An 18,203-nucleotide genomic window follows, 5' to 3' on the forward strand; every position below is an offset into this window, starting at 1 on the left:
CGTCGACGGCGGGGGAGAGCCCCACATAACCGCCAGGCCTCCCCCGAGGCCTGGGGTATGCGGTAACGCATTTCCCCTTCGTCAAAAAAAAAAAAAAAAAAAAAGGCTATCAGAACACAGAGATATTGGAGAAAGTCGCAAAAAAAATTTTACTCAAACATTACCAATTTTGACTGATATTACTCTTTCGTTTTTCACTTTAGCGATTCGATCCATCATGATAAAAGTTAGAATACTTCTGGGGGCTATCAGAACACAGAAATATTGGAGAAATTCACAAAAAAAATTTCACTCAATAATTTCGATCTCTGACTGATATAAGTCTTTTGTGTTTCACTTTAGCGATTCGATCCATCATCATAAAAGTTAGAATTCTTCTGGGGGCTATCAGAACACAGAAATATTGGAGAAAATGGCAAGAAAAATTTTTCTCAAAAATTTTGGTCTGATATAAGTCTTTCGTTTTTCACTTTAGCGATTCGATCCATCATCATAAAAGTTAGAATTCTTCTGGGGGTTAACAGAACACAGAAATATTGGAGAAAGTCGCAAAAAAAATTTTACTCAAACATTACCAATTTTGACTGATATAACTCTTTCGTTTTTCACTTTAGCGATTCGATCCATCATGATAAAAGTTAGAACTTTTCTGGGGGCTATCAGAACACAGAAATATTGGAGAAATTCGCAAAAAAAATTTTTCTCAAAAACTTCTATCTTATATAAGTCTTTCGTTTATCACTTTAGCGATTCGATCCATCATGAAAAATGTTAATACACTTCTGGGAGCTATCAGAACACAGAAATATTGGAGAAATTCGCAAAAAAAATTTTTCTCAAAAACTTTGATCTGATATAAGTCTTTTGTTTTTCACTTTAGCGATTCGATCCATCATGATAAAAGAATACTTCTGGGGGCTATCAGAACACAGAAATATTGGAGAAATTCGCAAAAAAAGTTTTTCTCAAAAATTTTGGTCTGATATAAGTCTTTCGTTTTTCACTTTAGCGATTCGATGCATCATCATAAAAGTTAGAATACTTCTGGGAGCTATCAGAACACAGGGCCCGGCTTGTCCTCCTTAAAAAGGAGGGCAAGCCCGCGGAGAGTCCCTCCGCGTACAGGCCCCTCTGTATGCTGGATGATGCGGGTAAGATCTTCGAGCGAATAATCGCTAACCGCATCATCCGGCATATGGCCCGGAATGGTCCTGAACTGTCCCCCAAACAATACGGGTTCCGAGAGGCGCGATCGACAATTGACGCGATACGTCAGGTTCGGTCCCTCTCGGAATCCCTAACGGGGGACGGGATGGTGGCGTTGGCGATATCCCTGGATATCGCCAACGCCTTTAATAGTCTCCCCTGGGGCGAGGTGGTGGCGGCACTGAGCGAGTACTTTCGCCTGCCGCCCTACCTCGTCGCCATCGTTCAGGACTATTTCCGGGATAGGGAGCTGGAGTTCCGCGACAAAGACGGACTCCAGCAGCGGAGGGACGTGTCATGTGGCGTTCCACAGGGGTCCGTGTTGGGCCCCCTGCTATGGAACGCCGCATACGACAAAGTGCTCCGCACGGCCCTCCCCCCCGCTGCTACGTCGTCGGCTACGCTGACGACACGTTCATAGTGGCGGGGGGACCTCCTGGGGAGGAGCAGTCGCCAACGGCGACTGGGCAGTGGCCTGTGTCGTCGGTGCCATAAAAGGCCTGGGCCTGAGGGTGGCCCCGGAGAAGACAGAAGCCATATTCTTTCACGATGGCTCCTCCGGGGTACCGCCCCAGGCCTTCGTCCTGGTGCACAACACCCGTGTTCAGGTGGGTGCAACCCTGAAGTACCTTGGGTTGCACCTGGACGGTCGCTGGGCCTTCACTGATCACTTTGACCAGCTGGCCCAGCGGTTGGGCAGGAGATTGAACGCCCTCAATGGGTTGATGCCCAACCTCCGGGGTCCGAGGGTGGGTGCTAGACGCGCGTACGCCCTCGCGATCATGTCCGGGGCTCTGTACGGAGCCCCGGTGTGGTTCCGCGAGGCGCTGGCCAGCCGCCGCATCAAGAAGGTGTTGCACGATGTGCAGCGGCGGCTGGCGCGAAGGATAACGCGCGCGTTTCGCACCGCTCCCAACGCGGCAATCATGGCCCTGGCGGGGCTCCCCCCGGCGGAGTACACGGCCGATGCCCTGGCGTGGACCTACGCCAGGGCAAAAGCCATCCGCCTTGAGGGGGGGGGTAGTCACCCCCAGGGCCGCCGCGTTGCTACGGGAGAGGGCCCGTCGGCGGGTGATGAGGTCATGGAAGAGGAACCTCATCGACAACCCGCCGGCGGCCGGATCTCAGATCTTGGAGGCCGTCCTACCACACCTGGACGAGTGGGTGGGCCGCCCGTTTGGCGGCTTGTCCTACAGGATGACACAGGTGCTCACCGGGCATGGTTGTTTCGGTGAGTACCTGTGCAGGATAAGGAGGGAGCCGACGACACAGTGCCACCACTGTGGCGCCGCCCGGGACTCCGCGCGGCACACGCTGGAAGAGTGTCCAGCGTGGGAAGAGCTGCGCGGAGTCTTGAGGGCCGAAGTGGGAGATGACCTCTCCCTGCCGGCCATCATCAGTCAGATGGTCGGCAGGGAGAGCGCCTGGAAGGCGGTCTCCTCCTTCTGCGAGCGCGTCATGCTGCAGAAGGAGGAGGCCGAAAAGGTGCGGGAGCGTCAGCCTGGGGGTCGTATGCCCCCAGGCGACGCGAGGAACAGAAGGGGCGGCGGAGACGGGGGTCACGCTTCGTCTCGGCCCCCGCCCCGTCCGCCCCGACCGAGAAGAAGCGGCCCCCGCCCCCGGAGTTCCACCGGGCGGCGGCGGGGCAGAAGAGCCGTGGTGGTCGCCCCCTCGCTCCCCACTATTGCGGTGGAGAGGGACGACGGCGACCGCCACAGGAATGATGAAATGGAGCGACCCTCCTCCCCTGCGGCTGCAGGCCCAGCTTTCGGGACGCGCAGCCGTGGGAGGAGGGCAGCTCCCCATGTAAGTGAGCCCGGCGAGGCAAACCTGACTTAACGGTCCGGGGGAGCAATCGCGCGTCACAATGCGCCATCGCTCCCCCTTTAGCGCCTCGCCGGGGTGCTGGTGGGGGGAGGGGAAGAAACTCCTTCCTACCTCTTCCCCCCCCAACACGGAGAAGAGTATGCCGCCGCGCCGGGCTAGTCCGGCGCGTAGGGGCCCGGGACATCCGGCCGGGGGGCCGGACTCCCGGGCTTTACCCCCGTAAACATCACAAGGGGAAGAGGCGGGGGAGGGCTGGTGTCCCTCTCCCCCGACCTTAGGCCGGCTTGGCCTCACGGCCCCACCGGGGGACCCGCACCAGGGTGCTCCCCGGCGTGCTGAGTCGGCCTCGGCCGACCTGGTCCGGGGGGCTCCGGAAGCATGCTGTACGCGTTCCCGGAGTCCCCCCCAGTCAAGGACCTGAGCTGGACACCCGGAGAGGTTTTAGTGGGTATGTCCTCGCCGACACGTTGTCGGCGGGGAAGAGCCCCACATAACCGCCAGGCCTCCCCCGGGGCCTGGGGTATGCGGTAACGCATTTCCTCTCCGTTAACAAAAAAAAAAAAAAAGGCTATCAGAACACAGAAATATTGGAGAAACTCACAAAAAAAATTTCACTCAATAATTTCAAAGTTTGACTGATATAAGTCTTTCGTTTTTCACTTTAGCGATTCGATCCATCATGATAAAAGTTAGAATACTTCTGGGGGCTATCACAACACAGAAATATTGGAGAAATTCGCAAAAAAAATTTTTCTCAAAAATTTTGGTCTGATATAAGTCTTTCGTTTTTCACTTTAGCAATTCGATCCATCATCATAAAAGTTAGAATTCTTCTGGGGGTTAACAGAACACAGAAATATTGGAGAAAGTCGCAAAAAGAATTTTACTCAAACATTACCAATTTTGACTGATATTACTCTTTCGTTTTTCACTTTAGCGATTCGATCCATCATGATAAAAGTTAGAACTTTTCTGGGGGCTATCAGAACACAGAAATATTGGAGAAATTCGCAAAAAAAATTTTTCTCAAAAATTTCGATCTTATATAAGTCTTTCGTTTATCACTTTAGCGATTCGGTCCATCATGAAAAATGTTAATACTCTTCTGGGGGCTATCAGAACACAGAAATATTGGAGAAATTCGGAAAAAAAATTTTTCTCAAAAATTTTGGTCTGATATAAGTCTTTCGTTTTTCACTTTAACGATTCGATCCATCATGATAAAAGTTAGAACTCTTCTGGGGGCTATCAGAACACAGAAATATTGGAGAAATTCACAAAAAAAATTTCACTCAATAATTTCGATCTCTGATATAAGTCTTTCGTATTTCACTTTAGCGATTCGATCCATCATCATAAAAGTTAGAATTCTTCTGGGGGCTATCAGAACACAGAAATATTGGAGAAAGTCGCAAAAAGAATTTTACTCAAACATTACCAATTTTGACTGATATTACTCTTTCGTTTTTCACTTTAGCGATTCGATCCATCATGATAAAAGTTAGAACTTTTCTGGGGGCTATCAGAACACAGAAATATTGGAGAAATTTGGAAAAAAAATTTTTCTCAAAAATTTTGGTCTGATATAAGTCTTTCGTTTTTCACTTTAACGATTCGATCCATCATGATAAAAGTTAGAACTCTTCTGGGGGCTATCAGAACACAGAAATATTGGAGAAATTCACAAAAAAAATTTCACTCAATAATTTCGATTTCTGATATAAGTCTTTCGTATTTCACTTTAGCGATTCGATCCATCATCATAAAAGTTAGAATTCTTCTGGGGGCTATCAGAACACAGAAATATTGGAGAAACTCACAAAAAAAATTTCACTCAATAATTTCAAAGTTTGACTGATATAAGTCTTTCGTTTTTCACTTTAGCGATTCGATCCATCATGATAAAAGTTAGAACTTTTCTGGGGGCTATCAGAACACAGAAATATTAAAGAAATTCGCAAAAAAAATTTTTCTCAAAAATTTCGATCTTATATAAGTCTTTCGTTTATCACTTTAGCGATTCGGTCCATCATGAAAAATGTTAATACTCTTCTGGGGGCTATCAGAACACAGAAATATTGGAGAAATTCGGAAAAAAAATTTTTCTCAAAAATTTTGGTCTGATATAAGTCTTTCGTTTTTCACTTTAGCGATTCGATCCATCATCATAAAAGTTAGAATACTTCTGGGGGCTATCAGAACACAGAAATATTGGAGAAATTCACAAAAAAAATTTCACTCAATAATTTCGATCTCTGACTGATATAAGTCTTTCGTGTTTCACTTTAGCGATTCGATCCATCATCATAAAAGTTAGAATACTTTTGGGGGCTATCAGAACACAGAAATATTGGAGAAATTCACAAAAAAAATTTCACTCAATAATTTCGATCTCTGACTGATATAAGTCTTTTGTGTTTCACTTTAGCGATTCGATCCATTATCATAAAAGTTAGAATTCTTCTGGGGGCTATCAGAACACAGAAATATTGGAGAAATTCGCAAAAAAAATTTTTCTCAAAAATTTTGGTCTGATATAAGTCTTTCGTTTTTCACTTTAGCGATTCGATTCATCATGATAAAAGTTATTAGGTGTTGGAATTAATTCGTAGCGTTTTTTTAGAGAGAAACAACGATTTATTCTAAGTTTAAATATAAAAATACATTACTAAAAATATTTTCCATCGCTTGCCACAACTTTTTCCCATCTTTCGGGTAAGAGACGGATACCCCGTCGAAAAGACGCTTCGTTCTTAGGGGCGATCCATGAATCAATCCAAGTTTTGCATTCTTCATAAGAAGTAAATTTCTCCGCGGACAAACCATGGGCCATCGACCGGAACAATTGATAATCCGAAGGAGCAATATCTGGCGAAATGGCGGGTGGGTTAGGACTTCCCATTTCAGTGTTTGCAGGTACGTTTGCACTGGCTTTGCGACGTGCCGTCTAGCATTGTCGTGCAGCAAAATAATTTTGTCGTGCCTTTCGCTCCATTCCGGCCGTTTCTCCTCCAATGCCCGACTCAAGCGCATCAATTGCAGTCGGTAACGATCCCCAGTGATGGTTTCATTCGGATTCAGCAGTTCGTAGTAAACCACACCCCGTTGATCCCACCAAATGCAAAGAAGAAGCTTAGATCCATGAATATTACGTTTTGGTACTGATGATGATGGTTGTCCAGGCTTAACCCATGATTTTTTGCGCTTGGGGTTATCGTAATATATCCACTTTTCATCACCCGTAACAATCCGATGTAAAAAACTTTTTCTTTTGTACCGTTGAAGCAGTAACTCGCAAGTCAAAAAACGCCTTTCAACGTCCCTCGGCTTTAATTCGTATGGGATCCAATGTCCTTCCTTTTGGATCATCCTTAACGCTTTAAGTCGTTTTCCCACTGTTGAAAAGTCAACCCCCAACGATGTGGACAACTCTTCGAGCGTTTGAGTTGAGTTCTCCTCAAGTAATGTCTCCAATTCTTCAAACTTTTTTGGCTCTCCAGGTCGTTCCTTGTCTTCTAAGTCGAAATCTCCGCTGTTGAATCGCGCAAACCACTTCCGACACGTTTGTTCAGCTAAAGCTTGCTCACCGTAAACTTCTTCTAAAATCCTATGGCTTTTTGCAGCAGTTTTATTCATATGAAAGTAATGTAATAAAACTCCCCGCAAAAACACTTTATTTGGTATAAATTTAGACATATTTAAATAATTATAACTTGATGTTATTAACAAGTGAAAGTAAGATGTCGTAAAAATAACACCTAACCTAACAACTGATTTAAGATAAATTTGCTTCTGACGGTAAAAACAGAAAACTGTAGTATCCCAGCCATCTCTCGTAAAACGCTACGAATTAATTCCAACACCTAATATGTTAAACTCAGACGTGACTAGAAGTTTCTTTATTTAGATGTTCTAAAATATAATTTGACTAATTGGAATCATACCATTTTTGCAAATAGTAATTTAAAGAAATAAAATCTTTTCGGCTTTAAAAGAAAGAGAAATTAAAGTAATCATAAACAATGTAATAAAATTGTCTTAGACAATTTACTACATGTTTTTTTTTTATACATAAGATGATTTTTTCAGTATATTAATGTCTAAAAAAACCAAGCATTTAGGCCTCTCGAGACTTTAAAATTATATATAATAGTTATTGAAATCGGATGATCAAAAGTAATTTGACGGAATTGCTTAAAATTTCTATTTGATTTTTATCGAATTATTTCGAATATTTGTTGTAGCATCCTTAGTAGTATTCTTTATTCATATATTAAACACGAAAATAATTTAAACATGTACATTCCAGGAAAAACCTCGCCTAGATGTGGCAGAGTCGGAACAAGAAATCTTGCAATCTGTTGAACAAGATAGACCTTTATTGTATCATATTTATTTTTCCATGGACCAATCAATTCCAATACTGACCAAAATATCGTTTAATGATAAAGTACTTTACAGTCAAGGTGAGTTTCACTTTATAAGCTGCATAATGTCACATACATTCAAGAAAAACAAGACAAAAATTAATTCATATTTTCTGTGTATAATTTTTAACTAGGACAGTAAAAATAGGAAAATAACGTTTACTAAAACATCTGAAACTTATTCGTCATTGCATATATTATTTTCATTTATGTAAAGAATTCATCATCATCCTCATGTTCTTCTCATTATCAGAATTTTTTTTTCCCCGAAAGAGAATAAATTCTTTCCTTATTGTAAAAGAACAAGGAATTGAAGCGACAATATTATTTTATTTTAGAAACAAGTAGTAACCAAACTTCTAATGAGGTAGAGAGAATTGTGTATTCACCAGGTGCAGAATCATTTTCGATTACTGATCTACAGCCCGATAACTCAAGCCTATCTACCATTCAAGATTCATCACCTGTTCCCTCTTTCTCTCAATGGAATAATAGCACACCGATCTTAAATCCGTTTCAACCACAAGATCCCTTACTCGCTGCAATGTCAATTAATAGCACCGAATGCGGTATATCGAACGTGATACACAATAATCGTGTCCGCAGGATTGTAAATGGTACGCTAATTTTTCATAAGGAGAGAGTACGGCGGGGTGAATGGCCATGGTTGGCGGCAATTTTCGTTGCAAACAGAATCGGTAGTATTCAGTTTCAATGTGGTGGATCCGTTTTAACAACCAAACATGTTATAACAGGTACTCTAAAAAATCGAAGAAAAACAATTCGATATTACTAAAATACGTTCTGTGTATCGAATTTCCACGTAAGAAAAGGTATTTTATGCATATTTACTTTTCCTTTTTAAAGCGGCGCATTGTTTGAAAATAAACAGTTTTGACAACGATACCTTTCCTCCCACCGTGATACTTGTCAGCGTGGGACGATTTAATTTGAATCGGTTGCGTGAAAGGGATAGCTTGAATCGAGAAGTCGCGAGCTACACGATTCATCCTGACTTTGCGCATTATCTTAGTGCTGACTCCGATCTGGCGATTTTGACTCTCAGGACTCCCATTCAGTATGGCCCTTTCATTAGACCTATTTGCCTATGGCCCGAATTCAACTGATGTTCAACACATTGTCAGTAAGACTGGGTACGTTGTGGGTTGGGGTCCTGATGACGAGACAGGTCAGACATACACTGAGAATCCATAGATGGTGAGAATGCCGATAGTGAGTCAGGTAAGACTGAACCATTAGTGAGCTAGTTTTCTATTGCTGTTTGATCGACATATGAGTTATATTTCAATGACAAATAAAGTTTTTTTGAAAACCAAATACCCGAAATGTGGGATGATACCTCAATGACAACAAATTTGTAATATTTATATTGCGGAAGAGAAATGCTTGGAGATTTTTGCATTATTAATTATGACGTGAGATATATTATTTGATTTCACTAAATTAAGTAGTTAGATATTTAATTGTTAACGTGGCATTGTCAATAATATTTACTGCATGTATCCATAACAAATGGATTTGTCAAAGTCTTTACGCGTCTCGAGTGGGACTGATGAACGCGCAAATTGATAAGTGTGACCGTCGATCAAGCAGTATAATTAACGGTATACAGAAACATTGACAAATTACGCTCTATCATTGTAAATTGACGTAGTTGCACAAATTATAGGAGACTTGTCTTCGGAGTGACCAGAGTTACTTTGATTTAACATCTACTCGCACCTTCTGCGCCGGTGCAGGCAAAGATGTCCCTTGCATCGGTCCCTACGACGGAAACGGGCTGGTCATTTTCGATAATACTACACGCCGTTATCATTTACGTGGAATCGTTTCGCGAACGAAACCTAATGTTAATTTTTGGTGCAATGGCAATTACGTCGTTTATGTTGACGTAGCTAAATACATACGCTGGATTCAACAGCAGATCTCCACATAACGCTGATCTTTCACAACTGAACGCAAAATATATTAACAGATAAGTTTTAGTATAATATTTAGTCACAGTACTTATACGTGAGAAGATTAACAGTTACGAGTTTACCTTTAATTGTTTATGCCGACACCTCTTTCGATAGAGTCGGTTAGTCTTGTAAAAATTCGGTAGGGATATAATTATGTAATTTCAAATTAACATAATCGATATAATAAACAAAATCGATTATTACAGCGAATTATTAAATTCCACTTTGGGCCAAAAAAATTTCAGATTGTTTCGCCAAAGTGTTTCAAAGAAGTGTAGAAATAAATGCTGATGAGCAACAAATAAATAAATAAGAATACATGAATGAAAATTAACAAGCAACTCAAAATCTTTAAAATATATTCTAATAATCGAGAAGAGAATGCATGGTACTGGATAAAAATAACAAATATAAACAATAATAATTTTAACATTAAAAGAATGTAATAAAGTGAAATACTAAAGTGAAAAAGAGACAATTGTATATGAGAAACGCATTGATTCTCAGAGTTTGAAATCTGTTAAGTAAAGAAGTAATTATGTATCTGTTACAACCGGTTTCACTGGTTAGTGAATAATGAAGATGTAAGATAAAAATGTACTTTTATAACATTCGAGATATTCTGATTCGTGTGTAGATATTCATTTGTCTTATGGAATTTTTACGACACTGTTTGAAAACATAATTAGCAATTAGAGTGATTCTGCTGAAAAGCGAAAGTTCCATCATACTATTCGTGACTGACATTTCAACAAATTATTTGTTTACTGATTTGTTTACAGACTTCATGTCTCTTTAACGAAACACAGTTGGTCCTCTAGCAGAAATAAATATGTGTGAAAACTTAGATCAGTCATTAAAATTCTTATTTGCTTTATTGAATACATATATTCACTACTAACTCTACATGTTACATTACTAATATTGCAAATTCATTGTCTTTGTTAAAATAAATTAAAGAATCCGCCATTTTATTCAAGGATTAAAGTGACTCTATGTCATATTTTTTTCTTCAATAGATTTGGAGATAAAAAGATTTTCTTCTCATTTTTTTCTCACAGTTTAATGAGATTATTAAACTAAAACTCAGTTATTTTAAAAGATGTAGTTTATCTGATTTATTTTAGCACAAATTGATACGAAATAATGTGATACATACTCGTACTTAGTTATTGAAATTTAAATATTCAAATCAATTAAAAATATATGAAATGCAATAAATTAAAAAAAATTATCACTACTAATTCCTCTCTCTTTCTCGTGACGAATTACATTATATTTAATCTTTCAATTAACAAATATTACCGCACCAAAGAATAAATGCAAAGTTTCAGTAATAAACGCATTTAGGATATATAGCACTGCACTAATTTAATTTAATTATGTCAATATTTGATACTTGTGAAGTAAATAGCTAAGACAGCTTCTAGCAATCATAAATGCGTATATACGCTGAGCTGTTTCTTATCGCTGAATTACGCGTATACTAATTCATTCAGATTTTTATTAATTTCTCACATATTAATATACATATATTATTAAAAAACTCGCAAAACGGTAAAGAACTTTTTATTTAATTTTACTCCTTCTATTACACTCATCCATGACAAATGATAAAGTTATTACAGGACAGTATGCCGAATATAGTATCTCCAGATGATACAACGTGCAATTGAAAGGAAATATATGAAAAATGTATAAAAATAATTACCTTTTGCATTATAAAGTTTTTTATTGTCCCATTGCAGAAGGTAAGCAAAAATTTCCGTGTCGAAAATAATCACTGAAGAATCGATAGGCCCATAACAGGGATAAAAATATAGCAAAGAGTAACTTTTTAGACTTAACTTGTGTCAGGTTGGAAATATTGTCGTGCAACTGCGCCTAATACGATTTCTGCACTGTACACATCTGTAAAATTTTAAACAAAAAAAAAAAAATTACATGTCGTAAGATGTAATTTCTATTACACTTAATAATATATATTCTGCATTACTTTCAATTGTAATCAACTTTCTTTGCACAAAAACAAAACAAGTTAATAAAACATTAAATTTAATAAATAGTAAAAATAAATTTGTGATTACTTACTGATATTTGCACGTAAAACATCAGAGAGGAGATGAAGGTCATTGTCATGAGTAACGATAATATAATTTAATTTCCCAGCATTCATCTCTTGTATTTGAGCGATTGATCTACGTGTCTTTTCCATTGTACCTCCTGCACTCTCTATTATTTCCGCAATTGCCGAAGGGCATGGTATTACACTCGGTGTAACATAAAATATTTTACCCTATTTAAGTAAAAAAATGAGAACTTTAAAAATAAAATCATATTTTTATCCGCATTTAAAATATAATATCTGCTACATTGTACAAGAATTAAATTGTATATTGTTAAAGAAATTGAGAATTGAATTGTATATTAAGAAAGGAAAATATAATTCATTACCTTAAGTACTGTTCCTCGATTAGGACTCGCTAAACTTTTTTCGATATTGCAATTGAAGTTTTTCTCGAATTCTGGATCACCGAGTATATATGCGCTCTCGTCCACAAAAGTGTTTTTTGCGGAGCATTCGTGAAGCCATTGAAGACTGACGATAAATTTACATCGTGATAAACAACACAATAATTTTACTGTTCGCAATGGTGCTGACATTACGAGATGAGTAGCATCTCGCCAGCTAGCAGCTAAAGCACCTCCCAATTCTCGAATTCTCTAAAATTCACATAAACTGTATTTAAAAAATTGTAGCACGTAAAACACAATAGTAATATAATATTGCAATTAATAGGATTCTGTAACTATACATAAATATAAGGTTAGTATTTTTTAGCATGTGTTTGTAATGTGCTAAGAAATACTAACCTTAATATTTGTGTATAATTACAGAACCATATTAGTGAGAAAATAAGAATTAATAAAATAACATGTAAGGTTTTTAGACAGTAGAGAAGAATAAGGAGCGATAAAATAATACAAGTAGAACATAATATACAAAATTGAATAGGAAATAGAATATTAATCGAAAAAGAATAAGTGCCTTCTTTTACAATTTTGAATATTCTGAAAGAATACCAAATGTGGTATTTATTACCTTGGCATGATTTTTAGGGTTTATACCAGAAAATAGTATTTTTGGTTGTTTATCAGGTGGCGGAGGATCAGGATTGCTAATAGTAATCGGTTCATCTAGACCTAGAAGATGCGGGTCTTTATTCAATAATGGGCCATCCAGGCGTGGCTTTTTGTATTTTCTGATCGAATTTGGACCCTGGCCAACCTGTTTTACTTTGTCATATGATTCTTGCGTAATATTTATTGGCATTTTCCAAGCAGCTAGAATCAGAAAGAGCTCCGTATATAACATTTAAATTAGAATGTGCTTTATAATAATCTAACAAGTAAATGTTATACCCATGAGATGAGGCACTAGTGAATAATCTAGTCTGAAAGGATTACTCAGACTGAACTGTTGATACTTTGGACCCTCAAGTTGATGCAAAGCATTCATCTGTCCGCACAGTAAATCCGTCAACCATTGTGCATTTACAACACTGGTTTGCCACTCGCGTGCCTTTTTATATTTCTGTCCATCTGGCCTAAAGTTCATTTCAGCATATAATTATTGCATAAAAATTGAAAGGTTATACTATTAATTCTTTCAAATATTACGCGATATAAAGAATTGAGACTTATTGAAACAGTACACTTAAAATATAATTAGAACAGCCGAATTTACGATCCGTACCTTCTACAAACAAGAAGAGTATTGTGTCTGGAAAAGTAATTAGTGTACTTTGCACCCAAAGCCTCTAACATGAATTTGATTTTTGCTCGTTCCTCTCCCTCAAATCCAGAAAAAGATATGATTTGTTTGCCACACGGAAGCTCAGTTAAGCTGAACGGCGTTGGAAAGTGAAGAACATGCCAAGGTGGGACTACTTGCTGCTTACTGACAACATCAGAAAGCCAATGTGCACTAACACAACGTTTTCCCTCACGCAACGCTTGCACCACAGTTGGATGTTTCTGCGTGATAGCTAGTACATGCGTTGCACGAGTACAATATTGCGACTCAACTTCACCGCCATGTCTTTCAATAACTTGTTTCCAGACTGAAACTTCATTAGGACGCTGTACGTCATATTCGACAATGACGAAGATGCATCCTAACAAAAATAAATCCGGCGGCACTGAAAATACGCACAATATATAATTAATGACAATATAACATAATGCCAGATATGTATACAAATATAAAAATCAAAAACTTTTTAAAGAACTTTTCAAGTATATTACTAACGTTGTATAAAATATTATATGATCTATAGTAATGTTCATAAAACAACGAAAAAAGGACATACATTTCAGATTTGGATTGTGGCCGTAAAACTGAGCCTTAGGTTGTGGCATAACTGGAGCATATTGCATTTTTATAGGTGCTCCCGATGGTGCGCCATTTGTTATATTCCCCAAAGTTCTTCTCTGATAAGCAGCTAAGAGTTGCGGATCTTGTGAAGGTGGGGGTGGAGGTCGGTGTTGTGCAGTCATCAATCTCAATTGGCCAGCTGCGCTACCCTCAGCAGCACCACTTTGCAATCTGTTAGTCAGCATATTTGCCAGCGCAGTTTTAGTTTTAGCATTAACGACAAGCTGTTGATCCGGTGGAATTTGCGCATTATTCGGCAGAGGTGCTAATTGCGGTTCTTGCTGTGCGCCTGGTTGCTGCTGCTGTTGTTGTTGTTGTTGCTGTTGTTGTTGCTGCTGTTGTTGTTGCAGATGTAACTGCTGCAGTCTAACCATCTGTTGTTGCTTCTGTAACTGCAATTGCGCCAATTGCTGAGGTGTCAGTTGTGCCTGTTGGAATGGTGGTTGGCCTGTTTGTGATGTCTGCGGACCTTGAACGGCTTGGCCGGCTGATACAATTACTTGATTGGAAGAGTTTATTGGAGTTAATGCTGGCGGCTGTACTCCAGGATGTACCGGCTTCTGTCCTGGAGTTTGCGGAAGTTGTGGTCCCATCTGTGGTCGAGCTTGTTGAACCCATTGTAAACTGCCTGGTTGTACTGGTTTACCAGGGCTTCTTATAACAGCGATATGTGAGCCTTGCTGAGCCTGGCGATTTTGCATCTGCCTCTGCAATAATATGTTTCGCTGCTTTTGAATCTTCTGGATAAACTGAGCCCTCTGTTGCGGATCCATTTGCTGCAGCTGCTGATGTGTTTGTGCGTCCAAATGAATCAACTGTCGAGGAGGTTGAGGTGGTTGTTGATTCCATTGTCCTCCAGAGGCCCTTTGAGGACCAATCTGTTGCTGTTGCTGTTGTCTTTGAAGCTGTAAGTGATATTGCTGTTGCTGCCACTGTGAGTCTCGTTGAACGATAAATCCTTGTTGATTTGGTCCAATTATCTGCTGATTCTGTGACTGTTGTTGTAACTGACCATCTCTTATGACAAATTGTTGAGAGTTCTGCGGAGCAGATTGTTGCAGTTGTTGTGAGATTTGTTGTATCTTCTGCTGTTGTTGCTGTTGTTGCAATAAGATAAGTTGCCTTTGCTCGGGAGTGAGTTGCTGCGGTGGAGTCGGTTGTTGAGTCAACTGATGCTGACCTGCTATTTGTTGCTGTTGAGAAGTTCCTGCTAATTGTTGCTGCTGCTGCATAACTATTTGCTGCTGTTGTTGCTGAGCTGCCAATTGCACTTGTTGCTGTTGTGTCAAATGAGGCTGCTGAGTCTGTAATTGTTGTTGCTGAATAATTTGATGTTGATTTAATTGTTTTTGTTGCGATGTCAATAGTTGTTGCTGCTGTGTGTTTAGTTGATGCTGAGGTAATTGCGAATTTATTGATTGTTGCTGTTGTTGGGGTATCATGGATTGCTGTTGTCCTACTAATTGTTGTTGCTGCACTTGAGGTGACTGCTGCTGATTTAAAAGTTGTTGCTGGTTGTACGATGACTGTTGCAACTGTTGTTGATGCTGTGTGAGTTGTTGCTGTGTCAATTGCTGTTGTGATGTTAACTGTTGCTGCTGTATCAATTGATGTTGCATATTCATTTGCTGTTGCTGTTGTTGCGGAGACAGCTCTTGCTGTTGCATTTGTGATGGTACAGCTTTTACTTGCGGAGAAACGTTTTGCTGAGATGTCTGTGGAAGCCAGTTTGTTTGATTAATAACATCCTGTTCAGAAACTGATGGGACGACTGATGGGGTGGAAGTGTTCAGATTGGTCGAGGAAACTGATGGTCGTGGAAGATGCTGCTGCTGCTGCTGCGGTTGTTGTTGCTGCGGCTGCATGTTTGTAGTATTTTGTCCATTTGTCGAATAAGGAACAGTTGTTGTACTAGTCGCACCCAGACTATGCGATGCACTTGAGGATACCGGCGGACTCGGCTGATTCCATGGCATACGTTGTTTGAGTTGCTCCAACATAGCCTTATTTCCTTGCCCTTCTTGAGCAATCTTATTATCTGTATCTTCATCCATGAATCCAGTGATCAAGGCTGTCGAACTGTTTGGAGATACTAACAGTCTAGGATGATACTCTACTTCGCTGACAAGAGTGCCTTTCTTACAACATTCCGTTATCCAGTCGGGCGTTACAATAGATATATGATGTCTCAGGGCAGCATCATACTTTGCACCACCCGCTTTGCACGTAATCAGATGAGTACAATATCTGTCTAAACGTAGTTGACATTTGCCACCTTGCAGCGTTATCATTGCCCATAAGGACTTGCTGTCTGCTCGACTTACCTGAGATAAGCAGACATTTATATTGAAGAATAACTGATTCTCTTCTGGAGAAAAATATTGCGTCCTGTCATAATTTTTTATTAAGAAAATATACATTCTATTATAAATTGTTTTAATGGTATGTTTAATGATAAATCTCAGTGTTTTTTAAATATAAACTGTCTGTTAATTTTGTTATTTCTTGTCTTGAAAACTTATCAAAAATTATTTAAATTGTTTACACAGAATATAAAAATGTTTTAATAAAAATAATAGTTAATATAATTTTGTAATCATAATTATTAGTATGTATGTTATTGTAAGCATGTAAAATATTAAAATATAAATATAAGTCCTTTGTAAAAGGATACGGCAGTAGCTTGTTGCACTTGACGGAATATAAAATCCAATTTTGTGTAACTGCTGGTATCTCATACAGATCCTTCGCTTCAGAAATATCATTTTCTAATGCCTCATTGCCTGCTATCAGATGTGTAACAAAATCACTAAAATAATTGGATCTCTCAGCCCCACCTTCTTGCAATAAATTCAAGATCTGTAAAGGTATATACATCTATAATTAATAAGCAATAACATTTTCGAGCATCAGGTATATAAATCTGAAATAGTTCCATAGTCAGTTCAAATATTAAAAAATAGTTTTCACAGAAAAGGGAAGCAGTTCGAGGATAGAATGACATTTGTGTAAAATGGTTCTTCAAATTATAACCTTTCTCGATACTCGAGACACATCGTTTCTCGGCGGAAAAAAGGAGCATCGAGCTCTTGCAAATATCGGGCGGTCAGCTGTGACAGCAGCGAATCGCACGGCTATTCTATTCGTCAGGTGTCGAATTATCGGCGGCACAAAAACGCGGGAAACCAGCAGGAAAACCGTAAACGTACCTTCGGATCGGCCTCGCCGCTGACGTAGTACTTAACGTTGGCAAACAGAGCACTGTCGAGCTTCAGGTCCTCGAGGCCAGCCCGTATGTCGCCCATCCTGCCGAAACTGTTTACAATTCGGCTCACGTTCTCGGCATCACACTAACGGTCGCGGACCGTGCGTAAACTGTTTTCAGACGAGATAAACTTCGGAGTATTTGTTAACAAAAGTCCACTGCGACGCTTTTGTTATTATTATGATTGAAGGTTATGTCGCGAACTCTGCGTGGCGCTACGCTTGCTCCGCACGCCCCACAGTTTGCGGATGTCGTTGTCAACGGCGCGCGATTCGAACTTCAAAGAATATCACTTCACGACAAAGTTGTAAGTATTAACGCAATAATTTACTGTCAATTTACTATTAATGTAAAAGAAGCAGAAATAAAAATCGGAATTTAACATTAAAATTACGATAAAAGATGTAAATTTGAGACAAAATATTTTAACATTAGAAGTACATGATTATATTTTATCATTTCTATTTTTTTAAATTACTATCCTGTTTTCCATATGAATAAAATAAAATTTGGAAACTTTCTGTCAATTATTTAGAAAAAGTAATTTTAAATTTTAAATTAATTTAATTTTTTTTTGTTTAAATTTTTCATGATTGATTTAATAAGGAAAATAATAAATAAAAAATCAATAAACTTCGAAGTTCTTTCTTTTACACACGAGAAAAGGATATTAATCTAAAAAATAAAAACGATAAAAATGATCTAGTTTTAATTAACGTCAATATAGTACATATTTCAAATCTGAACAAAAGATATTAATCATTTTTTCATATAAAAAAGCATAGTTGATAAATTTACTAAATTAGAGTATATTATTTTTGTCTAATTTTAAAATATATATATTTTGCATTATTTACTATAATAATAAATAACAATATATTTATAGAAAAATTTATAATAAACCAATTATGAAACAGAGTTATGCCAAAAATATAATCTGGGATTAGGGTATAACAATTGCGACATTTGAAAACATTTGCTTTATTACGTTCCTTTCGTCCGCATATTAGGTACATATCAGCATCTAAAATGCTTCTCTCCTTGTAATCCAATAAAAT

General features: G+C 38.9%; 2 protein-coding genes across 2 annotated transcripts in view; one reads left to right on the forward strand and one right to left on the reverse strand.

Annotated features, from left to right (window-relative positions):
• Positions 1-7,711: 7,711 nt before the first annotated feature.
• Positions 7,712-8,678, forward strand: LOC105199127 (serine protease gd). The gene is made up of 2 exons (XM_039445766.1): positions 7,712-8,250; positions 8,288-8,678. Exons 1-2 carry the CDS (start codon positions 8,005-8,007, stop codon positions 8,585-8,587), a joined length of 546 nt encoding a protein of 181 aa, XP_039301700.1. The 5' UTR covers positions 7,712-8,004; the 3' UTR covers positions 8,588-8,678.
• A 2,316-nt stretch (positions 8,679-10,994) lies between these two features.
• The window catches only part of LOC105199128, a 136,139-nt gene continuing 128,930 nt past the window's right edge, over positions 10,995-18,203 (reverse strand). Inside the window, exons 11-20 of the mRNA XM_039445767.1 lie at positions 17,236-17,303; positions 16,914-17,119; positions 16,555-16,739; positions 13,816-16,268; positions 13,200-13,644; positions 12,866-13,050; positions 12,546-12,787; positions 11,897-12,166; positions 11,534-11,738; positions 10,995-11,353 (exon numbers count right to left, since the gene is read on the reverse strand). Coding sequence (XP_039301701.1) covers positions 11,286-11,353; positions 11,534-11,738; positions 11,897-12,166; positions 12,546-12,787; positions 12,866-13,050; positions 13,200-13,644; positions 13,816-16,268; positions 16,555-16,739; positions 16,914-17,119; positions 17,236-17,303 — 4,327 coding nt within the window. The 3' untranslated portion in view covers positions 10,995-11,285. The remainder of the gene's footprint in view (positions 11,354-11,533; positions 11,739-11,896; positions 12,167-12,545; positions 12,788-12,865; positions 13,051-13,199; positions 13,645-13,815; positions 16,269-16,554; positions 16,740-16,913; positions 17,120-17,235; positions 17,304-18,203) is intronic.

This window comes from Solenopsis invicta, chromosome 2 (genome assembly GCF_016802725.1).
Source record: "Solenopsis invicta isolate M01_SB chromosome 2, UNIL_Sinv_3.0, whole genome shotgun sequence".
Classification (NCBI taxonomy): domain Eukaryota; kingdom Metazoa; phylum Arthropoda; class Insecta; order Hymenoptera; family Formicidae; genus Solenopsis; species Solenopsis invicta.